Source organism: Accipiter gentilis, chromosome 1, assembly GCF_929443795.1.
Source record: "Accipiter gentilis chromosome 1, bAccGen1.1, whole genome shotgun sequence".
Taxonomy (NCBI): Eukaryota; Metazoa; Chordata; class Aves; order Accipitriformes; family Accipitridae; genus Astur; species Astur gentilis.
In genome coordinates, this window is record NC_064880.1 from 28,917,141 (window position 1) to 28,941,314 (window position 24,174).

General features: G+C 36.6%; 1 protein-coding gene across 1 annotated transcript in view; it reads left to right on the top strand.

The window, feature by feature from the left end:
* TTN (titin) overlaps window positions 1-24,174 on the top strand; it is a 239,280-nt gene that overhangs the window by 10,368 nt on the left and 204,738 nt on the right. The window contains exons 8-42 of the mRNA XM_049802399.1: window positions 121-273; window positions 902-1,021; window positions 2,057-2,194; window positions 3,022-3,159; window positions 3,636-3,773; window positions 5,437-5,712; window positions 5,826-5,945; window positions 7,046-7,327; window positions 7,608-7,673; window positions 8,177-8,435; window positions 8,759-8,819; window positions 8,933-9,145; window positions 9,874-10,016; window positions 10,660-10,865; window positions 10,980-11,210; window positions 11,757-12,001; window positions 12,728-12,951; window positions 13,068-13,232; window positions 13,336-13,504; window positions 14,027-15,717; window positions 15,815-16,096; window positions 16,364-16,630; window positions 16,784-17,056; window positions 17,162-17,425; window positions 17,525-17,785; window positions 18,323-18,583; window positions 19,096-19,359; window positions 19,453-19,713; window positions 19,888-20,148; window positions 20,585-20,845; window positions 20,932-21,073; window positions 21,163-21,328; window positions 21,533-21,764; window positions 22,345-22,629; window positions 22,728-22,853. Coding sequence (XP_049658356.1) covers window positions 121-273; window positions 902-1,021; window positions 2,057-2,194; window positions 3,022-3,159; window positions 3,636-3,773; window positions 5,437-5,712; window positions 5,826-5,945; window positions 7,046-7,327; window positions 7,608-7,673; window positions 8,177-8,435; window positions 8,759-8,819; window positions 8,933-9,145; window positions 9,874-10,016; window positions 10,660-10,865; window positions 10,980-11,210; window positions 11,757-12,001; window positions 12,728-12,951; window positions 13,068-13,232; window positions 13,336-13,504; window positions 14,027-15,717; window positions 15,815-16,096; window positions 16,364-16,630; window positions 16,784-17,056; window positions 17,162-17,425; window positions 17,525-17,785; window positions 18,323-18,583; window positions 19,096-19,359; window positions 19,453-19,713; window positions 19,888-20,148; window positions 20,585-20,845; window positions 20,932-21,073; window positions 21,163-21,328; window positions 21,533-21,764; window positions 22,345-22,629; window positions 22,728-22,853 — 8,644 coding nt within the window. The remainder of the gene's footprint in view (window positions 1-120; window positions 274-901; window positions 1,022-2,056; window positions 2,195-3,021; window positions 3,160-3,635; window positions 3,774-5,436; window positions 5,713-5,825; window positions 5,946-7,045; window positions 7,328-7,607; window positions 7,674-8,176; window positions 8,436-8,758; window positions 8,820-8,932; window positions 9,146-9,873; window positions 10,017-10,659; window positions 10,866-10,979; window positions 11,211-11,756; window positions 12,002-12,727; window positions 12,952-13,067; window positions 13,233-13,335; window positions 13,505-14,026; window positions 15,718-15,814; window positions 16,097-16,363; window positions 16,631-16,783; window positions 17,057-17,161; window positions 17,426-17,524; window positions 17,786-18,322; window positions 18,584-19,095; window positions 19,360-19,452; window positions 19,714-19,887; window positions 20,149-20,584; window positions 20,846-20,931; window positions 21,074-21,162; window positions 21,329-21,532; window positions 21,765-22,344; window positions 22,630-22,727; window positions 22,854-24,174) is intronic.

Below are 24,174 nucleotides of genomic sequence, written 5' to 3' on the forward strand. Positions count from 1 at the left end.
GAGAGAGTTCTGCTGCAAATATTTAAATGCTTCTTTGCAACATTTTGTCTGTACTTGTTTTGTGCTTCTTCTGAATGTATGCAAAACATGAAAAAATGTCTTTTGATGTGACTAATATAGGTGAGAAAGGACAGTGAAAAAACAGCAGCTGTTGCTACGGTTGTTGCTGCTGTGGATCAAGCCATGGTGAGAGAACCAGCTCCAGGTGTTGTAGAGCAAACTGCTAAAAGGACAGCAATGACTGCAGTCCACGTTCAACCTGTTCGGGAGCAGGTAGAAATAGAACACAGACATTCTATGATTTCCCTGTTATCCCTTCATCCAACATGCAAACAAGGCATGATTCACTGTGAGGAATTAACAAGATATTACCCAGTGCACCGCAAAAGCATGCATACGTGTATAGAGCATCTCGACTGTGAAGGAATGCTCGTGGATCACTTACTCCATTGCTTTCCACCATAGCGGGATTGAAATAATTATTCTTAAACTGTTTTTAAGTTTAGGAATGCCTTCTATGAAAGTGATCCTGTATTCTCCCTTGTCATTTATTCTCTAACATTATTCTTACACTAATGAAGTTTTCCCTCTAATATCTCATTTATAATTTCCCCACTAGGAATAGAATAATTTTCCCTTAGTATTTTTCCTTCACTTGCATTCCTCTCTTATTTTTCCTTCTCATCTTCGTTTGATGATCAATTTGTATTCTTACACTAATGAAGTTTTCCCTCTAATATCTCATTTATAATTTTCCCACTAGGAATAGCATAATTTTCCCTTAGTATTTTTCCTTCACTTGCATTCCTCTCTTATTTTTCCTTCTCATCTTCTTTTGATGATCAATTTGTTAAAATGAATTTTAAGACTTTGGTTTTTTGTTTGTTGCTATAAAAATCAGATGAGAAAGGAGGCAACGGTAGTACTTACCAGTGACAAAGCCACAAAACAAACAGTAATATCGAGAACTAGAGAAGGAATTGTTACTTCACAAGAACAAAGGCACATCTCTCATGAAAAGGTGAATACAGATGTTACCTATGATTGTCATACCCTGCCTTGTACAAAAAAATCTAATATCTCATCAAAAAGACAAGCCTATAAGCAAGACAAATGACACACCTAATATTATTTTTTCCTTTTATATATGTTCACTCTTCTAGTTTACATTGCTATCATTTGCCTATCTCTCTTTGATGATGAGTGTCTTTCCTTCGTTATTTCACTTCTACTAGTAATACCTAACTGTGATAGATAAACTTGCAAAACATTTACTTAGAAAAATTTTGCTTTTTTATATATTGTATGGTGATTTACTAGATATTATTCTCAATCATTTAAAGAATTGACATGTAGGAAATACCTATTAAATTTTCAAACTTTTTTCTGATTTTGTTTCTAAGCTTGCCATTTGGAGCCTGCTTTGTTTGTTGGCAGCACAGTGGGTCAGAAAAAGGAGGAAAAACTCATTCTGCATTGAAATCAATTTTGAAAATACTGATCAGTGATTGGAATTCAGATTATTTTAGCATGTGTTTTATCAGACACATGTGATTTAATGGAAGACCAGCTTTTATAGAGAAATGTTATATTTGTATTCTACCTGAAATGCGTAAGGAGGAAAGTGTATCTTTAAAGTACTGAGAAATAGAAATCCACCTGGGCAAAAAAAATTGCATATTTATGTACAGATTACATCCGAACTTCTTGGCAAAATGAAAGTTACCTAAAACTTGTTTTTAATATCTTACGCTTTTTCAAACTGATTATGATGCAGGACAGTTTTTCTCTGATCCCGTTTCTTTTATTACTGCTTTCAGTAGCAAAGCAAGCATTTGTGGAATGTTTTATTATTTTTATGCTAGATGTTTATATGTTTTATAAAAGGTCTGTTTATGTTGTTATGGCAGTTTCCAGACTAGATGAATTTGAAATCCAGAGTTTGACATTTTTCCTCCCTTTCATTTGTATCCTCTTTTCCAAATGTATCGAAAATCACATACCTTATATTTTTAAACAATATACCATTTAAATTTCTTTATTTGTAAACATCCAGGTAAGAAAAGAACCAGAGAAAACTCCAGTACCCACAGTAATAATTGCCACAGACAAAGCCAAAGAACAAGAAAGAATATCAAGAGCTAGAGAAGAAATATCTACTAGACATGAGCAAGTGCACGTTGCTCATGAACAGGTAAATAAACGTTAGAGATGCTTAACTCATTGTTATACTCTAATAAGCTTATAAAACCTCATTCTTCATCAAATGTGCTACGTGTTTTTGCTCTGCTTCTTTATGAAGAGAAGATTACAAAATGAAGACTTTATAAAGCAAGGTATCTCAGATACAGGCCCAGCATTGCAGGTCTAGTTCTACTAACTTCATAGCAGCTCTGTCTACAGAGGAAGAGTGCAGCTGCCCTTCCTACAGATCCTTTGAGCATTATGGCTTTTATTGCCAGGGTAGTCAGAATTTCATCTGATGCTTAATGACCTTTGATTTTTGTCTGAAGGTACATTTCTGAAGAAATATTGTAAAGGTTATCTCTCATGAGATGATATTTGCATGTGGGGTTTGATTTGATGAAGTTCGTATTTGTGTGAGGACTGAATGCATCTCCTAGACCATACTGTGGAACCATTGTTTGTTGGAGTAACTGATGAGATAGTTCCATCTACTGATGAGAGTAAATATTAAGTCAGTAATACTCATTTTTATGCAAACAGCTTGTACAAAGCATAATGATGATATATCACAATTAACTAGGAAGTGGGAATATTTTTCTCTAATTCACACACAGATTACTGCAATATGCTAATGACTTTGAATGCACTTCATTCAGCTAGCATATAAAATAGGCTATGACTTGGCCTGTACAAAGGAATTATTCCATTTCTCAGGTGATGTTTTTCTCTCATTGATATACATTCTGAAACCTTATCTCACTTTCCCCCCAAAATATGTAATTTTGACAACAAGCATAATTGATTATTATTATTTTTCTTTACCATAAAAACTAGATAAGAAAGGAAGATATGAAACCTTCTGTACCGAAGGTAGTAATTACCACTGATAAACATAAAGCACCAGTCATAGTATCGAAAAGTAAAGAAGGAATTGCTACCAAACAAGAACAAGTGAGCATAACCCATGAAAAGGTGAATAGCACTATTACAACCATATTTGGTTTTTTATCTTCTCTTCTTTACAAACCTTATGTATCCCTCAAAAAATACTAACTATACATTTCCAGCTCATTTTTTCTAAAATTTATTCCACTTACAAACTTTTAGAACTACTGTTAATTAGACTATGTTATTCCACCTCTTTCTCTCCTAACTGTTTTCATTAATAGAATGCCCATAATTCTCTTCTGACTGACCTTTGGAATGGACTGACTGACTCCTGAAATGCATTTTAACTTTTTTTTTTAAAATCATTACTTTTATTTAAATAGTTATCAGGGTGTAACAATACTTATCAGTACACATATACTACAGAGCTGTGTGCAGTGCACAAGGATCTAACTCCTTAATTGTCCTTCCCTGTTCCCATTCCAAAATGTTTTCTCATTGTTCAAATATCTTTCAAGATCATATGTAACTGAAACTTTTATTTCTGCTATAATAATTAGATTAAAAAGGAAGCTAAGAAAACTACTGTAGTTCCGAAAATAATTGGCACTGATAAAACCAAAGCACCAGTCACAATGTCCAGAACTAGAGAAGAAATTACAGCCAAGCAAGAACAAATTCATCTAGCTTATGATCAGGTGAATATAGCTGTTGCAGATGTGAAATGCACTGTTACAATTTGTTTTACCTGCAAACCTCACCTTTCAAGAGCTACTTGGGTACAGTAGAATGCGCTCAAATTAAGTCCTGATAACGTACTGTTAAGTGGGATGATTGTCAAGTAACAGAGACAGTGTGGTTAAGTTTCTAGTGATAAAGAGGTTTATGTCTCACCCTGTCAGGAAATGCCACTTTTAAGACTACAGTCAGATTTGTCTGTGAAAGCCTATTCCCTACCAACGACTTTCAAGTAATGTTTACTTTCTGACTCTGTGATCTTTTTTTTCTACAAGATGATTCCTTGCAATTTTATGGTTGTCAGATGAAACATCTCTCTATTAAGGTTCGAATTGTATTGTTCTTTGTACAATACAAACTTTAACACGCATTCACGTCTGTCCAGTTTATTACTTCTGACAATCAGAGACTTGTCGACCCTGCTTAGTTCTGGTAGAACTGCCACAGTAGAAAAGCTTTTCTATTGTAGTACACCCATATATGGAACAGTAGTGTAGTTGCCACCAGCTTTTATTTAAAGTCTATCTACTTTGCTAGAAACAGTATGGTACACTTATAAAATACTTCTATAAAATACTATTAAAAGAGCGTAGCACATAAAACTCACTCAGAGGAGTCAGACTGCTAAGAGATTACAGTTACTTGTTAGATGACTTAAATTTAGGGCCAAATTCAAGTTGGTATAAACAATGATTTTGAAATCAGCAGTGAAACTGAATAAGAGGTCCCTGTTACCTAAACACTACCTTAATAGTAAAACAAAATCTCTGTAAACAATTACATTTTGGCCTCACTTAAGTTATTTTAATTTAAGGTGATAGTGATTTTAAAATCAGCATGAAATTGTCTATTAGTTTTTTTCCCCATCTACAAGGCATACGTTTCATATGGTCTGTTGCTACATCCAGATCAGTTATGACAGTAATAATAAACAGCAGTGGTAAACATCCTATTACCTACTGTTGGCTGACTGGGCAGAAATTTGGACCCTGATAACATAGAAGTTGACAGTGTTTATCAGTTATTAGGAACAAATAAAAGTCCTGGTACAAAATCATTATTTCCAGTTTTTCAGAAAGCTCAGTTTTCCTTATTTTGTAAAATCATTTAAAATAGATTAGCACTGAATTAACAGATATGCCTGTGCTAAAATTTTTTATGGGTATATTCCTTTGTAAATAAATTCACATCAGATGCTAGACACAATCTCTACATTTTTAGTAGCATCTAATAGTTATATGGAGCTGATGAGCATACCGACTTTAAAATTATGTGCACATTTACGTACCTGCCATACTCTTAGACAAGAAGCCATAAATGTGACTAAAAGTGAGCTTGCATGCAAATATTCATATGTATAAAGCACACAAGCATAGATAGATATGTTCTGAATATGCATAGATAGAGCTTAGAAAAAATATGTCTCTATTTTAATCTACTGACTCTGAGGTGTCTTTATGGGGGAACACATTTGATGTTTACATTATTACTTTTGCATATCCATACACTCTCTTTGTCTGGAATATACTTTACCGAGCATTATATTTATAAGTATTTGCCATATATGCAAGCCTTTAATATAATGATGAATATTGGTATAAATTCTGTCAATGTTATCTGTAGACTGAAGCTGGAAAAAGGGCCGAAGCTGTAGCTACAGTTGTTGCTGCAGTTGATCAGGCACGTGTTCGATCACCCTGGGAACCAGAACAAGCAGATGAAGCTTATGTAAAGCAGAAAACTTTGGAATATGGCTATAAAGAGCACACTGTAACAGACCATGTTGCTGAGGCCCCAGCAGAACGTCATGTTGTCACTAAAGAAGTTAAAACTGTCACTGTTCCTCCTGAGAAACATATCTCAGCTGCTGAAAAGAAGGAAGTTCATATATCAACAGAGGTTAGACTCAGTTTACATTGCATTCTTTTCCAAAAACTATGTGCCAGTGAAATCTGTTTCAGTTTGGAGAACAGCATCACATTCTCAACAACTTTTTTCATTGCTTTGCGTAGATAAAAAGAGCAGCAGAAACTGAGAAAACCATTCACGTTGAATACCCGCGACCCCGCACAGCAAGTCCTCACTTTACAGTCTCCAAAATTGCTGTTCCTAAACCAGATCATACATATGAGGTAAGAAGTGAAAACTGTACCCAAGAAGAACAGCATGCTCATTTATAATAACCTGTAGGTCACCCATTCCATTTGGCTTTTCCTCCCACTCCAGTATGGTGCTTTCTGAAGAAGAAGAAGGGTTGTGTGCTCGCTACAGTTGTTTGTGTTGGCTTGTTTGACTGATAAGGAACAGTGCTGTAAATAGACACATGAACTGCTAACATGTGATTTGTAATTATTAATTATTTAAACAAGCTTATAATTTGTTTAAGGATGTAGCTTCAATACTTCATGTCATACAGTGAAATCATAAACTTTTGTCCTGCAACTTATGGTTTTTTTAAAGAGCAGAAGTATCCCTCTTCAATCTTACTATGTGCGTCAGTTCACTAGCTCATTGGAAACAGTGCTTCTTTCTTTCTTGCAGATTACAACATACTAAGCTAATTTTTGAAACCGAAAAAATCCAGACTGCATAATATGACACCATCCATTTTTAATGTTATTTTTTCCATTCTTCTGTTAGACTCCTTCACATAGTATTAAAATTTCCCATTTAATTAATTTTCTTACTCAAGCATACTTTCTCTCTTCACCTGGACTTTAAAAATGAACTGTTTTTTCCCTCAAACGTAATTAAACACTATAAAAATTACCTAAAATATTTTTTATTTTTTTATGTATGTTTTCCAAAGTTGTTACACCAAAAATAACATTTTGAAATCTCTTCAGTTATTTTATTCACTGACAGTTATTGAATGAGTAGTATTGTTTATTGCTGTATCAGACTGATGAAAAGGAAAGTTAAAATTTAGAGGACATTTCTCATGTTGCACTTAAGAGTTTCTTGACCATTTAAAAATTAAATTCTAAAGTAAAAAAAAAGCAAAAATATTTGAATGTTAGACACAAAAAATAATAAAGGTTATTATATCTCCAGTATTCTACTATTGCAATCTAAAACTAGAATTCACTTTTGTATATATAGCTTTTGCATTGTCAACAAATAAGTAACTAAGGAAGCAACTGGTGGATATGCAATCTGCTCAAGAAATACACCATCTCCTTTGAAGACAAGTGAACAACAAAGCTGTAACTCTTTCTCTTCTGTTCCCTAGGTTTCAATAGCTGGATCTGCCATGGCTACTCTGGAAAAAGAGTTATCAGCTACTTCTGCTGTGCAAAAGATCACCAAGCCTGTGAAACCACCTCAACTAAAGCCGCATGAAGTGAGGATAAAAGCAGAGCCAGTTGCCCCTCCACAGTTTCCCTTTGGAGAGGCTGCTGACACCTATAAAAGTCGCTATGATGTTGAGACTAAAAAAGAGACAGGTGTAAGCATTAAAGGTGAAGCAGTGCGGGAAGAGCACTTGGTGTTGCGGAAAGAAGGTGAAGCAAAGGTATGTTATTAAGCAAATTTCCATCACATTGACTGACTTTCATCTTAAAAATGCAACATAGCCTCACTTGTTTGCTGTTTCCTCGTTGCAGTTTTCCACTTATACAGCATTCTGCTGACTTTTATCTCTTTGTTGTTTTACACAAACCCTTCTAAGGACCTAATAGTTACCTATGACAAGGAAAGAGTTCTCTTTACCTAATTTCTTTTCTTATCTAAATTCTGCTGTTTATGTCCTTGGCTTTGTTAGATGTTTATAAACTGTGCTTTAAACAACCTAGGTGACAGAAACTGCCAGAGTTCCTGTACCTGCAGAAATCCCTGCTACTCCACCCAGCTTAGTCTCAGTAAGTAATTTGTATGTAGATTGGGGGGTGGGGGTGGGGGGGTTTACATTATGTTTTGAACCATTTTGTATTCTAACTTTCATCTTTGAAAACCTGACCATGAAAATTTGGCTTTATTTAATCTTTTTAACTCTGTATTAGACTGAGTCAGCCAGACCATTTATCTCTGATACAAAGTATTCTGAATGTCTGTTATGGGGGTGATTCTTCACAACTATGTCACATAGTAGGTTGATCTGCAATGAAACAATTTCTTACCAGGATCTGCATAAACATCAACCTACCTTTTCATTTTCTTGTTAACAGTAATGTTCAGAGATCTCAAATCCAGTTTCAAATACTTCCCTTTGGAAAATGCTTCTTTTTTCTTGGATACACTGCTGAACAGAACACTGTTTTGAAGTAGACATTAAATATTCCATTCAAATAGATTTTAGTTATTTAAATGTCTGTTTAGTAGTGAAAATATATACTGACTGTGATACTTATTTTTTGTCATACAGGGCCTCAAAAATAAGACCGTGACTGAAGGTGAGTCTGTCACTCTGGAGTGCCATATCTCTGGTCACCCTCAGCCTGCTGTGACATGGTACAGGGAAGACTACAAGATTGAGAGCTCAATGGACTTCCAGATCACTTTCAAAGCAGGGCTTGCTCGCCTTGTGATTCGTGAAGCCTTTGCAGAAGATAGTGGAAGATTTACTTGCACTGCTACCAATAAGGCTGGGAGTGTCAGCACATCTTGCCACTTACACGTGAAAGGTAAGTATATTTATCACCGTAGGAAGACTATGATTTTGTTAACTGCATATCACTTGCAATGTAACTTAGACATTTTGTCAGCTCCCAAGTAGAACGTATGCCTTGAATTATATTCCAGGGCTGTTAGTAAGCGGGCTGTAAGAATATGAGGAAAAGGCCAATTATGGGCCGATGGAGACTCTTAACTTTGCTTCCTCAGTGGAAGTACCTGGCCCTCTGAGCCAACTAACTACTTAACCTTCTCTCTCTTCATGTCAGCTAAACTCACTGCTTAAGCACTATTAAAGTATTTTAAAATCCACTATATCATATTTGCCTTGCAGTTTCAGAAGAAATTGAGACTCGAGAAACCATTTCTGAGAAGGCTGTTACAGAAGAGAAACGGTAAAGTTACTTTCCTAAACAGACTGCTCCTGCTGTGGTCATTAGTTTGTTGTGCTCTGTTTATGAAAGCTTCAAACGTCAGCTCACTTACCTGCACTGGAATCTTATTTCAGCTATGTGGAGACAAAGGACATTGTAATGGAAGATGTCTCTGCTGCAGCAGAGGAAGTATCAGGAGAACCCATACCTCCTTTCTTCATAAGAAAACCCATAGTACATAAATTAATTGAAGGTGGGAGCATTATTTTTGAATGCCAAGTAGGGGGCAACCCAAAGCCACATGTCTACTGGAAAAAAGGTGGAGTTCCTCTAACGACTGGCTACAGGTATTTTGAAAGCAATGCACAAAAGCTATTTAAACATAATTTTTAAGAATATTTAATTGACAGTACCATGATTTTTATTCTCTTACTGATGCTGAGCCAAATAGCATCACTGATTTCTGTTAAATTTTCTTTTTGAAATGGAAAAATCATAGGATAATGTCTTAATGTGAGACTTTAGAAGGCTACTAGGTTTTAAAATATAAATGTTCAAAAGACCACAAAATGAGAAATGCTCCACATCCTTAAAAACAAATCAGGAAGAAGTTTTGCATTTGTTTTATTCTGCCTATGCAATGTTTGCATTCTCTCTATGCAAATGTCTAGAGAAAGCAACACACTTTCTAGCTGAGGAAAAAAAATACATTTGTAACATTCTTGAAATATATCATGTTATAATGACCCATATAGGGACAAACCCTGTGCACACAGCATATACCGTTTTATTGTGTCTGATAACTAGATCTCTAGTATTTCAGTACTGCTGTTTGCATCCCATTTATTTTAGTGACAACAGAAAGAAAGTAGACCTATACTTTAGTTTCAGCGTGGTTACTTTGCCTATGCTGTTCTGCAGATTCATGGAGTGAGAATTGCCTGCAAAAGTTTCCCTTTTTTTTGTCTTGCAGAAGTTAAAACTGATTCTGATTAGTTGTATAACTAAAAGCAAATTCACTAAAAAGTCTGTTCATCAGAATTATAGAGGGCTTGTACTTTTATGTTTTCTATAGATACAAAGTGAGTTACAAAAGAGAAACCGGGGAATGCAAACTTGAAATTTCCATGACTTTTGCCGACGATGCCGGAGAATACACAATTGTTGTTCGTAATAAACATGGAGAAGCTTCTGCAACGGTCTCCTTACTAGAAGAAGGTACATTGTAGATTAAAGAAGTGGGGAAAATATTTCTTAAAATTAACTTTAAAATGGGAAAAAGACTTTAAATTGTGCTACAAATTCTTTGCTGCTTAGTTTGGTCAATGCAAGAAACATAAATATCTGGTGGCTGTTTCTGCAAGACAGAGTATTTGACATCAGGTTGTTGAAGGACTTTATTCTTTGCTAGAATGTGCAGCTACAGGAAACTTCTTCTGCTGACGTCCATAAGAGTTTACATAACATAAGACATTGAGAGACTGATGTGGGGAAAGGAGTTTAATGAAGTAATATGTTGCTATATTACAGGGAAGGAAAGTAACAATTATTTTTTTCAATTGTCCTCGTAAAAATGCATGACAGTTTGCAGGAGACAGAGCTGTGGTGAAGCAAGTGTAAAAGAGGCTTTACAGGTGCTTCTACTTTGAGAACTAGAATAACTAAATATTTATCTGTTTATAAAGGTCATCTGAGGGCTTCAGTCTTTGTATTTTGTTGCTGTTTGTATTTTATTGGCTAAACAGACAGAAACTCTGCTTGAATCACTAAAACCAGTAAAATAAGTTTGTACTTGTTTTCTTTATTCAATCAAGTGAAAACCACAAAACCTTATAAAAATTAATGTGTTCTTAATTCTTAGCTGATTATGAAGCCTACATAAAATCGCAACAAGAAACGATGTACCAAACTCAGGTGACTGCATATGTACAGGAACCTAAAGTGGCTGAGGTAGCCCCGGCTATTTCATATGGTGACTTTGAAAAAGAATATGAAAAAGAACAAGCCCTAATTAGGAAGAAAATGGCGAAAGATACAGTGATGGTCAGAACTTTTGTAGAAGATGAGGTATGCCTACCACTCCATACTCATTTTGTATACTGCTATTTTACCAGTACGAATCACTTCTTTACAATGTCATTATCTGACACACAGAACTAATGGCCTTGCTTTTCTGTATAGGAATTCCATATTTCTTCTTTTGAAGAAAGACTTATCAAGGAAATTGAACTCAGAATTATCAAGACCACCTTAGATGAACTTCTTGAAGAAGACAGAGAGGAGATGATGGTTGACATTTCTGAATCTGAAGCTATAGAAGCAGGATTTGATTTAAGATTAAAGAATTACAGAACCTTTGAAGGGACAGGAGTTACTTTCCATTGCAAGACGACTGGATATCCATTGCCAAAGGTACCCCTGTGACATTAATCTATTTTAAAAAAATCTGGTACTCTACTTGAAAAATCCCTTAGCATCTCATTGTCAGACATTCTACATTCTGCATAGAAAACAGCAAATCTCAAAAGAAATCTAGTCGTTTGTTTTGATATCAAGCTGAATTTTTTTTTTGTCCCTTGTTAGAATAGTGTTGGTTAGCCAATTCAGAGGTAGATTAGATTTACCAGTTAAGTTGGTCTTGCTTCTGAGTATCTCCAAGTTAGCCCACACAATTGGGGAACACAGTAGTAAGTCTGGTCTAGGTCACTTTGCTCTTCATCACAATGGGCTTTATATCTGTTTCTAGCTCCAAAACTCGTGTTTCAGGCTACTGTGAAAACATATTACTTTAGTCTTATTTATTTCAAGTAAAAATGCCAATGTTAACACATATATATGGGCTGTGACTATGCATCAGCTGAAAAATAGGAAGCTGTAATATGTTGTATGCATGGGTGATTACTGGTTCTTTGTCTTTAGGAGAGCTTACATAGCATTCTACTGTTTCTTTCCTTGCAGATTGCATGGTACAAAGACGGTAAGCGCATACGGCATGGAGAGCGCTACCACATGGAAGTTCTGCAAGATGGCAGTGCCAGTCTGCGTTTGCCTGTTGTTTTACCTGAAGATGAAGGAATTTATACTGTCTTTGCCAGTAACATGAAAGGAAATGCCATTTGCTCAGCAAAACTCTACGTTGAGCCAGTTGCACCTACAGCAACTCCAGGTTATATGCCAGGACCAGAAGTTATGAGAAGATATAGGTAGGTACACAGTAATATGCAAATTTCATGAGACTTCAGTCGGCTGTGATAGACAGTCCAAAAGCTCATTACACAGCAGCTAAACAGCTTAAGTTATTGGAGTTTGCATACCTCTAGAGAAGTTCTAAATGCTGTTTTCATGGCTTATATTGATCTATGCGCCAACTCTTTGTTTGATTTGCCTTCTTAATGAGCAATGCAGTTCCCAGAACACCATCATTCACATGCATTTCCAGCAACTGTATCAGATTTACAGCCTCAGTAACCATATTTATTTCTTACAGTACTCATATTTTGGAAAAAAAAATTCTTCTGCACTTGGAGTTTTAGTACTGTGTGCAACTCTTATTTCCCACCCTTGAAATAGCTGTATTTCTATGACAGAAAAAATCCAGCATTGCTATGTACTGTGTTCTGTCTCCATATACATACACACACAAGCACAAACGTACACAGCATTACATCCATATCTGTACAGTATCCAAACCGCCAAAATTTCCCTGGCTGTGGTATCCTAATACTATTCAGCTACACACATTGCAGTCAAAATCCTAAAGAAAAATGACTACAAATAAAAATTAATTTTGTTACAATTTCTCGCATAGATAAATTGGTTAACCTCTTAACAATAGTTTATGCTAAAGGCAAAAGTTGAACTCTGTTTATCAGGTCAGCCCACTGCTATATTATGTTGTCATACACACCTGTCTTCTCTTTTCCTTCCAGGTCTATTTCTCCGCGCTCTCCAAGCCGGTCTCCTGCCCGCAGTTCTCCTTCTCGTTCTCCTGCCCGCAGATTAGAAGAAACTGATGAAGGACAACTAGAGAGACTGTATAAGCCAGTTTTTGTGCTGAAACCTACATCATTTAAATGTTCACAGGGGCAGACAGCAAGATTTGACTTAAAAGTTGTTGGCAGACCTATGCCAGAGACATACTGGTTCCATAATGGTACATCAGTCTCATTTTCATCAACAAATAATCTTAAAACCCAATCTTACCTGCATTTTAAATCTTGTTAAGACACTGTTTTTAGTGCAACTTTTTTTTTTCATGTGTATCTGCAGGTCAACAAGTGATTAATGACTACACCCATAAAATAGTGATTAAAGAAGATGGCACCCAGTCATTGATCATTGTTCCTGCTATGCCTGATGACTCTGGAGAATGGGCTGTAATTGCTCAGAATAGGGCAGGCAAAGCTTCAGTCTCAATGACACTGACTGTGGAAGGTACCTACTGTGCATTCTATTTTTAGGAGTCTGAGAACTGTTTCTTATTAAAAACCATGGTGAGGTCATTTCCTCTTGTGATAACTTACCCTTGCTCTTTCAGCTAAGGAAGACCTAGTCAGACCACACTTTGTGGAAAGGCTGAAGAATGTTAGCGTAAGGGAGGGTTCCAGACTGGAGATGGCAGTGAAAGCTACTGGTAACCCTAATCCTGACATCGTATGGCTGAAGAACAGTGACATCATTGTACCTCATAAATACCCCAAAATAAAGTAAGCATTTTTATTTTTGTTTAAATAGTAAAGGAGGTAATAATCACCACCCTGCAAAGTGCCTCCTACAGTGTGCTGAATACCCTTGCTTCCATAGAAGGGATTCACTAAGCTCTTAGTCCAATGGCTACTGAAGCTAGTAACAGCTTTTGCATTGCAGCAAGGCTAAGAGATACAAAATATCTTGTAGCACTCACCCCATTTTTCTCCACATTGTGTATCTGTGTATTTTTTATTCTGCAAAGCCAATGCTTTTACAACAGAGATTTAGAGAACCTTTATCTGTCTCTGATTTTGAAGTCCTCTGCAGGCAAAACTTCCATTGAATTCAAGACTGGTTTTTGTTGCCCTTGTCTGTTTGATTCTTAGGCACTGCACTCATAAACATGAATAAACATAAACAACATGTCTAATTCCTCCAGAGATTTGCCTTTGGAGGCTTTGACCTAAATTTGGAGAAGGGCAAAAATGAATGAGAAAGAAGTGAAAAAATTTTTTTTAAAAAATGTTTTAATATTTCAGGATTGAGGGAACCAAAGGGGCAGCTGCCCTTAAAATCGAATCGACTGCCAGGCAAGATGCTGCATGGTATACTGCTACTGCTATCAATAAAGCTGGGCGGGACACTACTCGATGCAAAGTAAATGTTGAAGTTGAACATGCAGAACCTGAACCAGAAAGGAGATTAATCATTCCAAAAGGAACTTACAGAGCCAAGGAGATTGCAGCACCAGAGTTAGAGCCTCTCCATTTGCGTTATGGTCAAGAGCAATGGGAGGAAGGAGATCTCTATGACAAAGAAAAACAACAGAAACCATTTTTTAAGAAGAAGCTCACATCTTTAAGGCTCAAGCAATTTGGACCAGCACACTTTGAATGCAGGCTTACACCAATTGGTGACCCAACCATGGTGGTGGAGTGGTTGCATGATGGCAAACCCTTAGAAGCAGCTAACAGACTCCGCATGATCAATGAGTTTGGGTACTGTAGCCTGGACTATGGAGTAGCCTATTCCAGAGACAGTGGAGTGATCACTTGCAGGGCAACTAACAAATATGGTACAGACCATACATCTGCTACTCTGATTGTAAAGGATGAGAAAAGCCTTGTGGAAGAATCCCAGTTGCCAGAAGGCAGAAGGGGACTGCAGCGAATTGAAGAGTTAGAAAGAATGGCCCATGAGGGTGCTCTTCCTGCAGTAGCAATGGACCAAAAAGAAAAACAAAAACCAGAAATTGTTTTGGTTCCTGAACCTGCAAGAGTCCTGGAAGGTGAAACAGCACGATTCCGCTGCCGTGTGACTGGTTATCCTTTGCCCAAGGTCAACTGGTACCTCAATGGACAGCTCATCCGTAAGAGCAAAAGGTTTAGACTCCGTTATGATGGAATCTACTACCTGGATATTGTGGACTGCAAATCATATGACACAGGAGAGGTGAAAGTCACTGCAGAGAATCCAGAAGGTTTTATTGAACATAAGGTGAGAATTGAGATCCAGCAGAGGGAAGACTTCAGATCTGTTCTTCGTCGTGCTCCTGAACCCAAACATGAGCCTGTAGTGACAGAGCCTGGAAAACTCCTCTTTGAGGTACAGAAGGTAGACAAACCTGCAGAGGCAACAACCAAAGAAGTGGTGAAACTGAAAAGGGCTGAAAGAATCACTCATGAGAAGCTTTCAGAGGAATCTGAAGAGCTGCGTAGTAAATTCAAGCGTAGGACGGAAGAGGGCTATTATGAAGCCATCACTGCTGTGGAACTTAAGTCTCGCAAAAAAGATGAATCATATGAAGAAATGTTAAAAAAGACAAAAGAAGAACTTCTTCACTGGACCAAAGAGATCCCAGAGGAAGAGAAGAAAGCACTTCCTCCTGAAGGCAAAATCACCATTCCAACATTCAAACCAGAGAAGGTTGAGCTTAGTCCAAGCATGGAGGCTCCAAAGATATTTGAACGAATTCAAAGCCAGACTGTACCCCAGGGGACAGATGCACACTTTCGTGTGAGAGTGGTGGGAAAACCAGACCCTGAGTGTCAGTGGTTCAAAAACGGTGTGCAAATTGAAAGGACTGATCGCGTGTATTGGTACTGGCCTGAAGATAATGTTTGCGAATTAGTCATCAGAGATGTGACTTCTGATGATTCTGCCAGCATCATGGTGAAAGCAGTCAATATAGCTGGTGAAACTTCTAGCCATGCTTTCCTGTTAGTACAAGGTAATTTAAATTCTCTTACTTTTATTCTACTGCTCATCATAGCATGTTAAGTCTATATGGTCAGTGCACTATTGATTCACTCCATATTGTGTTGCAGCCAAGCAGTTAATCAGCTTCACCCAGAAGTTACAAGATATTGTTGCTAAAGAAAAAGACTCCATGGCAACATTTGAATGTGAGACATCAGAACCCTTTGTCAAAGTGAAATGGTTTAAGGATGGATTTGAGATTCATTCTGGAGACAAATACAGGATGCACTCAGACAGAAAGGCTCATTTTCTTTCTGTACTAGCAATTGAAATGTCTGATGCTGATGACTACAGCTGTGCACTGGTGGAAGATGAATCCATAAAAACTACTGCAAAGCTTACTGTCGAAGGTAAGAAACACACAGCTCAGTACCATGCAGATTAAAGTCAAATCAGCTTCAGGAAAAAATTAAACAATTTAAACTGATGTCTAAAGCACTAAGAAATATTCAAGCTGCTTTCATATTCTTGGAATCCAGTATGAAAGTTTGGAGTTATTTATGTAAAGTACTTACACTGTATATATATTCATTTCCTTAGTCTCATTTAATAACAAATGTTTTCATCAGAGGTATCTAATCAAGCTTATTATTGAATGTACTTATTTTTGCCTGTAGGTGCCGTGGTTGAGTTTATTAAAGAACTTGAGGATGTTGAAGTACCAGAGTCTTTCTCAGGTGAACTTGAATGCGAGGTTTCCCCAGAAGACGTGGAGGGGAAATGGTATCATGGCGATGCTGAACTCACTTCTAATCATAAATATGTGATTGCATCCCGCCGTGGTCGCCAAATCCTCACTATTAAAGATGTTAATAAAGATGATCAAGGAGAATATAGTTTTGTTGTTGATGGAAAAAGGACTCACTGCAAACTGAAGATGAAGCGTAAGCATTCCTAATACTTATATTGTCTCTATATGACATATTTTCTATATTATAGCACATGTTATAGCTATATCACTATATGCCATACTGCCTTAATATTCAATATTCTGCTTACCTGTTATGAGGATTAATTAACTTCATTTCATTCCACAGCTCGTCCCATGGTTATTCTTCAAGGACTTACTGATCAAAAAGTCTGTGAGGGAGATATTGTACAACTTGAAGTTAAAGTCTCCCTAGAAAATGCCGAAGGTGTCTGGATGAAAGATGGTCATGAAATTCAATCAAGTGATCGTATTCACATTGTGTTGGATAAACAGTCACACATGTTGCTGATAGAAGATGCAACAAAGAATGATAGTGGAGCTTACTCTTTCAGTGTTCCTGGTCTCGGACTGTCAACCACTGGACAGATCACAGTGTACAGTAAGTCGTTATCATGATTTTGAAGGTGTGTTTGATTTTGGGGTCCTTTAGGATTACTTCTTAAAGACTTTTTTTTTCCTGATGAAAATTTTTCTAACTTGACAGGTGTGGAAATAGTGGTGCCTCTAAAAGATGTTCACGTAGTTGAAGGAACAAAAGCTATCCTCGAATGCAAAGTTTCAGCACCTGATGTGTCTTCCTCCAAATGGTACCTAAATGATCATCAGATAAAGCCTGATGAACGTGTACAAGCTGTATGTAAAGGCACTAAACAGAGGCTAGTGCTTACCAGAACCCATGCATCAGATGAAGGACATTATAAGCTAATGGTTGGCAAAGTTGAAACAAGTTGCAATGTCACAGTTGAAAGTAGGTTTCCTTTAAGATGTAGAGTTCTTTGTGAAATTATTTCTTTAAATACAAAATGTTGGAAACAACTAATATATTTGTAATGTATTCTTTTTATAGAAATTCAGATTATTAGAGGTCTTCATGACATCACCTGCACTGAAACACAGAATGTATCCTTTGAGGTCGAGCTCTCCCATTCAGGGATTGATGTTATTTGGCATTTCAAAGGCCAAGAGATAAAGGCTGGTCCTAAATATAAAATTGAAGCACATGGCAAAATATATAAATTGACAGTGGTGAAGATGATGAAAGATGATGAAGGAGAATATGTATTTTATGCTGGAGAGAAGAAAACATCTGGCAAGCTTATAGTAGCAGGTTAGTAGGGTTAAAGACCAAGATTTTTGTTTCACTGTGATTTAAAAACAATGGTCAATACACTGTATTTCGTAATTGTGGCAATTGTGCTGTTTCTGTACTTTTTTTGTCTTTATCTTTTTTTCTATGTTCTCCTTGTTCTTCCCCTTATCTTTTGTGATTGGTATAATTTGAATTCAGCAAAGCTTTTAAGTAATTGCTAATATGTTTTGCTAAATCAGAGCCATAGTATGGAATGCTGTAGTATGCTTTTGATATACTTAATGTAAAAAAGAAGTTTTTTGTCTTGAATGTTCAGTATACCTGTGCTAATAATAAAAATAATAAATGAGAATAACCAGGATAGAAGTAAGAAACATCTTTTTGTGATGTTCAAGTCACATTCTATTCTTGATTTTGTCATGGAACTCAGAATTTCTGTGGACGTGCTGCAAATTAGGGCAAAGAATTCCAGCATCTACTTTTCACGTGGTTGCATTTCTGTATGGGAGAAAGTTGAACAACACAACAAAAACTTGTGCTTTTGCTTCCCAACAGGTGGTGCCATTTCAAAACCTCTCACTGACCTGACTGTGGCTGAGTCCCAGCCAGCTGTTTTTGAATGTGAGGTGGCAAATCCTGAATCAGATGGCCAGTGGCTAAAAAATGGGAGACCATTACCTATGACAGATCAGTACCGTGCTGAATCTGATGGTGTAAAGAGAAGGCTCAATATCCCTGTCACAAAACTTGATGATATGGGTGAATATAGCTATGAAATAGCAAGCTCAAAGACATCTGCCAAACTGAAGGTCGAAGGTCAGTATTTTTTATAACTAACTGATGTCTTTAAGACTCAGTCCAGCATCACTCGCTGTGTCTTCGATCAGATCCTAATATGCAAGCATATTTTGCTTCATTTTGGGGAAATATTTTTATATTGTGATGTGCTTTCTGAGGTAGAAAACTTACTGTATTTTGGAGTCTCCGTATTTAGAACTTAGCATGGTGTTTTAATAAAAACACGTCTTACTCAAGGTACTGGTTAGCAGGTAGAAATTCACTCTTAGCTAGTTTTGTAGTAAACATATAAAATAAAAAACCCTGTTTCTCATGGATGCTACAAGTAAATGTTTCTTTTTGTGTTCCAAGCACATCACTTCAGTGGAAACTCTATAAATCAACATTATATATAAATATATATATATATACACACACTAGATTTTAAAATTAAGCTCCATGATTCAGTTTTATTAAGATTATTATATTTATTATAATTTTTAATTTTGGTCTCTTTTGTGAGTATTCTTTTCTTTTCTTTTTTTCCCTAGCTGTTAAGATAAAGAAGACACTAAAGAACTTGACTGTGACAGAAACACAAGAGGCAGTTTTCAGTGTAGAATTGACCCACCCTGATGTGAAAGGGGCACTGTGGATTAAAAATGGTGTTGAACTTGAATCAAATGACAAATATGAAATTTCAGTGAAAGGAACAGTTCACACACTGAAAATCAAACACTGTGTTGTCACTGATGAGTCTGTTTATAGCTTTAAGCTTGGAAAGATAGGAGCAAATGCCAGACTTCATGTGGAAAGTAAGTCAATCTGGTTTGAATGTTTGCTTTAAGGTGTGGTTTGAAATTCAGCGCAAACACACTGCTGAATCTTGATAACTTTTTTTCCTCAAGCTGTCAAGATCATCAAAAAGCCAAAGGATGTGACTGCTTTGGAAAATGCTGTTGTCTCCTTTGAATTGAGTGTATCCCATGATACTGTACCAGTCCGATGGTTCCACAAAAATGTTGAGCTTAAACAAAGTGATAAATACAAGATGATCTCTCAAAGGAAAGTTCACAAGCTTATGCTGCATAATATATCTCCTGCTGATGCTGGGGAATACACAGCTCTTGTTGGGCAAATTGAGTGTAAAGCAAAACTGTTTGTGGAAAGTAAGTATTGTAAGTTTGTAAGAAAGTAATTATATGAATTGCCACACCACCTCATACTGAATAACTTGACCTGACACTTTATAGCCTGTTACCCTTGGTTTTTTGCAGTCTTCCACACATACTGACTTTTAAAAAATCTTACCTTTCTTTTATCTTTTTTTTTCCCCCTCTTAGCCATACACATCACAAAGACCATGAAAAATATTGAGATCCCTGAGACCAAAACCGCCTCTTTTCAATGTGAAGTTTCTCATTTCAATGTGCCTGCTGTCTGGTTGAAAAATGGTGTGGAGATTGAAATGAGTGAAAAGTTCAAAATAGTGGTCCAGGGGAAACTCCATCAGCTCAATATCATGAACACAAGCAGTGAAGATTCTGCAGAATACACATTTGTCTGTGGAAATGACAGAGTCAGTGCAACTCTGACTGTAAAACGTACGTAAAAATTAAATAAACCAGAATATTTTGCAGTTACTGAAAATAGAGTTTGAGTTAGCACATGCACTTGGTGCAATTCAGACAAAACCAGCACTGTTGTAGAGGTATTTTCAAATAACCCTAAACAGCCTCAATTATATTTTTAAAAGACATCTAGAAGCTGTGAACTTGAAAGTCAGATCCTGGATTCTTCTTTTGGCCAACATGCCTAAATACCAAGTCACCGTACGAGGCAGCATTTGGATTCATATGTCAAGTTTGGGGAAATTTAATTGTAGTATTGATTCTGGACGCATCTCCTTCCTTTTAAAATTACCAAAAATCAGAATCTGTCTTAAAGAATTTTAAACATCTCTTATCCAGTTAACATGTGTTTGATATAAAGCAAAACTGAACAAAAAAACCCAAACCATATCAATTTCTTTTCTTTTAGCCATCCTAATTACCTCCATGCTAAAAGACATCAATGCTGAAGAGAAAGATACAATAACATTTGAAGTTACTGTTAACTATGAAGGTATCTCCTATAAATGGCTAAAGAATGGGGTAGAAATAAAATCGACTGATAAATGCCAAATTCGAACAAAGAAGCTCACACACTCCCTCTCCATAAGGAATGTGCATTTTGGTGATGCTGCAGAATACACTTTTGTTGCTGGAAAAGCAGCTTCATCAGCCACTTTATATGTGGAAGGTATTTTCCCTCTTGATTTGTATATTTAGTGACTTCTGGTGGCTTAAACAGCACCATGGCACTGATTCTACTTTTTTCTGCCCTAGCTCGTCACATTGAATTTAGGAAGCATATTAAAGACATCAAGGTTGTGGAGAAGAGGAGGGCTATTTTTGAATGTGAAATTTCAGAACCTGACATTCAGGTGCAGTGGATGAAGGATGGACAAGAACTCCAGATTGGTGACAGGTAAATGATTGTTTCTGCACCATATTGACTTTTGTTATGTATTTTCCCCCAGGAAATGACTTGCTCATTTTCTTTTGTGATGTCCTTAGGATGAAAATTCAGAGAGAGAAATATGTCCATCGTCTCATCATTCCTTCCACAAGAATGTCTGATGCTGGTCAGTACACTGTAGTAGCAGGTGGAAACACATCCAGTGCCAATTTGATAGTGGAAGGTCGTGACATTCGTATCAGAAGCATCCGTAAAGATATTCAGGTATGGCCTAGACAGAAGAATAAATATTTCATAACTTTGTCACTCAAAGAGTAATGCAAAGGAAGAGCAACAATACCTAACCAGCAAGAGTCCTAACACAAAAATCTGTAATCATAAGGTCAGGGCCTTCTTCTAGGAAACTGGAATGTGGGACCATCTGTAAAAACAAATGCTATTTCTAATATTTATTCTACTTCTTCAAAGGTCATTGAGAGACAAAGAGCTGAAATTGAATTTGAAGTCAATGAAGATGATATTGAACCACAGTGGTACAAGGATGGTATTGAGATCAACTTCCAGTATGAGGAAAGATACAGTTATGTGGTGGAACGGAGAGTTCATCGAATGAGCATCTTGGAAACCACTTACTCTGATGCTGGAGAATATACTTTTGTAGCAGGACGGAATAGGAGTTCTGTTGTTCTCTATGTGAATGGTATGTGTCCCTGCAAACACCACTTTGACTGTATTTATTACCCTGTGTTTTTCTGATTTCTAGATAGTTTTTCTGGAATTCTAACTCTGAAAGTAAAAAAAAAAAAAAAAAAAAAAAGATCCAAAGAGAATCTTATGTCTGGAACACTATCAAAATCCTCATGTCCGTGGATGTTTTTTGCTCTCCTGAAATAGCTGGCTAACTGATGAAAATGCTATAGCAGTTCTTTTCCCCACTGTATTTATTTAGACCAGGAAATTTTCAAGTCCAAATAAAACTAATTTGTTCATACAGACAAATATGCTTTGCCAGAGGGATCAAACTAACAATTCTTGGACACATTCTGACAGAAAACACTTATGCCAACACTGCTAATCATGCTAAGGCACTTGCTGCTAGATCATTCCCCCTGTGTCAAGGAAAAGGGTAGATTTTTATGGGCACACAAGATTGGGAATAGTAAGATTTAAAAAAAATTAAAAAAATCCTGGCTAATATTTTTGAAGCCTTGATAAATATCAATAATGAGATTTCTCTCTCTCCTTCTTTCCCCCCTCCCCTTTCTCCACCCAATTTGCAGCTCCAGAGCCACCCCGGATTATTCAGGAGCTAGAGCCAACCACTGTGGAGTCTGGCAAACCTGCCCGCTTCTGTGCTATGATATCAGGAAAACCCCAGCCCAAAATTTCCTGGTACAAAGATGATCAACAGCTTTCGCCAGGTTTCAAGTGCAAATTTCTTCATGACGCCCAAGAATATACTCTACTGCTGATTGAAACTTTCCCTGAAGATGCAGCAGTGTACACCTGTGAAGCAAAAAATGACTACGGAGTTGCTACAAGTTCAGCTTCACTTTCAGTGGAAAGTGAGTTTCCCATGCTCATAACAATGACTGTGAAATGAGGTTGTCCACATGTGTGTGATCTTCATCTTTAAAAATGACTTCTTTTTCTTATCCTTTAGTCCCAGAAGTTGTTTCTCCTGAGCTAGAAGTACCAGTGTATCCACCGGCTGTCATAATACCACTACGTGATGCTGTTACATCCGAGGGACAGTCTGCTTGTTTTCAGTGCAGAGTTACAGGGACAGGTGGGTTTAATGAAATCCTGTACATCTTTTTATCTCTCAGAATTTTTCATCCTGAACTCGGAAAAAATGCAACAGTATATGTGCTGGGATCAGTCTTTCCCTGGAAGTACACTTATTAGATATATGCACACAGCAAAGTGTTACCCACTGACAACTATCAGTTAAGCAAGTCATATGTCGAAGATGGCATCAAGCATGGAAGTTATAAACTGTCATGAACATTAAGCATTTCTAAAAGGAAGGTCTGTTTCAAAAAAATTTGTCTTTGGAAACTCCTCAGCATTTCAAATGCTAACTGATATTGGAAAACTGTGTCAGTGAGTAAAATGCAGAGTTTCAAAACATGGAGTATCATGGTGGAAAAGTATTATCATGTTAAGTTAACATGACAAAGTTTCTGATGACACATAGTGTCATGTCAATTAACTAAGCAGACTGAAACTATGCCTCAATGTTTATCCTAATATTCCTAACTTGTATCACTCTGCAAACAGTAAAATGCCATTGCGTTCTTTTTCCTAGCATAAAAAGGTGTTTGCTCATTGTCTTTTTAAGTGTAGATTTTCCTTAAATAAGTTTGCTAGTTTTAGTTGCATAGACTATCATTCTACAATGAAAATAATTCTTTCCAAGTTAACACAAACCCAAATAAAACTACTTTTCTTCACTTCAATAAATGGCCTTGAGTATGACTAGTAACAAAATATTCACACAGTAAACTGCAGAATAAGATCCAGTTCCAATCTCATAGAATTTACAATTATTTAATGATAAATAAAACTCCAAAATTAAAAATAATTCTGATAGCTGGGTAAAAATCCACATAAAATTAGTAATATACATATATATGCAAATATATAATTTGCATTTACATCACTTGAAATCAAACTCGAATTTTTTTAAAAAAGCTTTACAACAAATCTGATTTTGCTTTAGAAGTGGTGCTAAGACTCAAAAAATGTATGTTGGAAAGACTGGCCTGCCCTCTGAGCAAAGCATGCTAATGTAACTCTTTTTACAAGAACTGTGTTTATGTGAATGTGGAAGCTGCATTTACAGCATGGAGCATAAGGATCCTTTCATCTAGGTCCCCTTTCATAGAATCATAGAATTTTTTATGTTGGAAAAGACCTTAAGTTCCTCAAGTCCAACCATAAACCTAGCAGTGCCAAGTCCACCACTAAACCATGTCCTTAAGGACAACATCTACATGTCTTTTCAATACCTCCAGGGCTGGTGACTCAACCACTTCCCTGGGCAGCCTGTTCCAATGCTTGACAACCCTTTTGGTGAAGAAATTTTTCCTATTGAAAATTTCCTT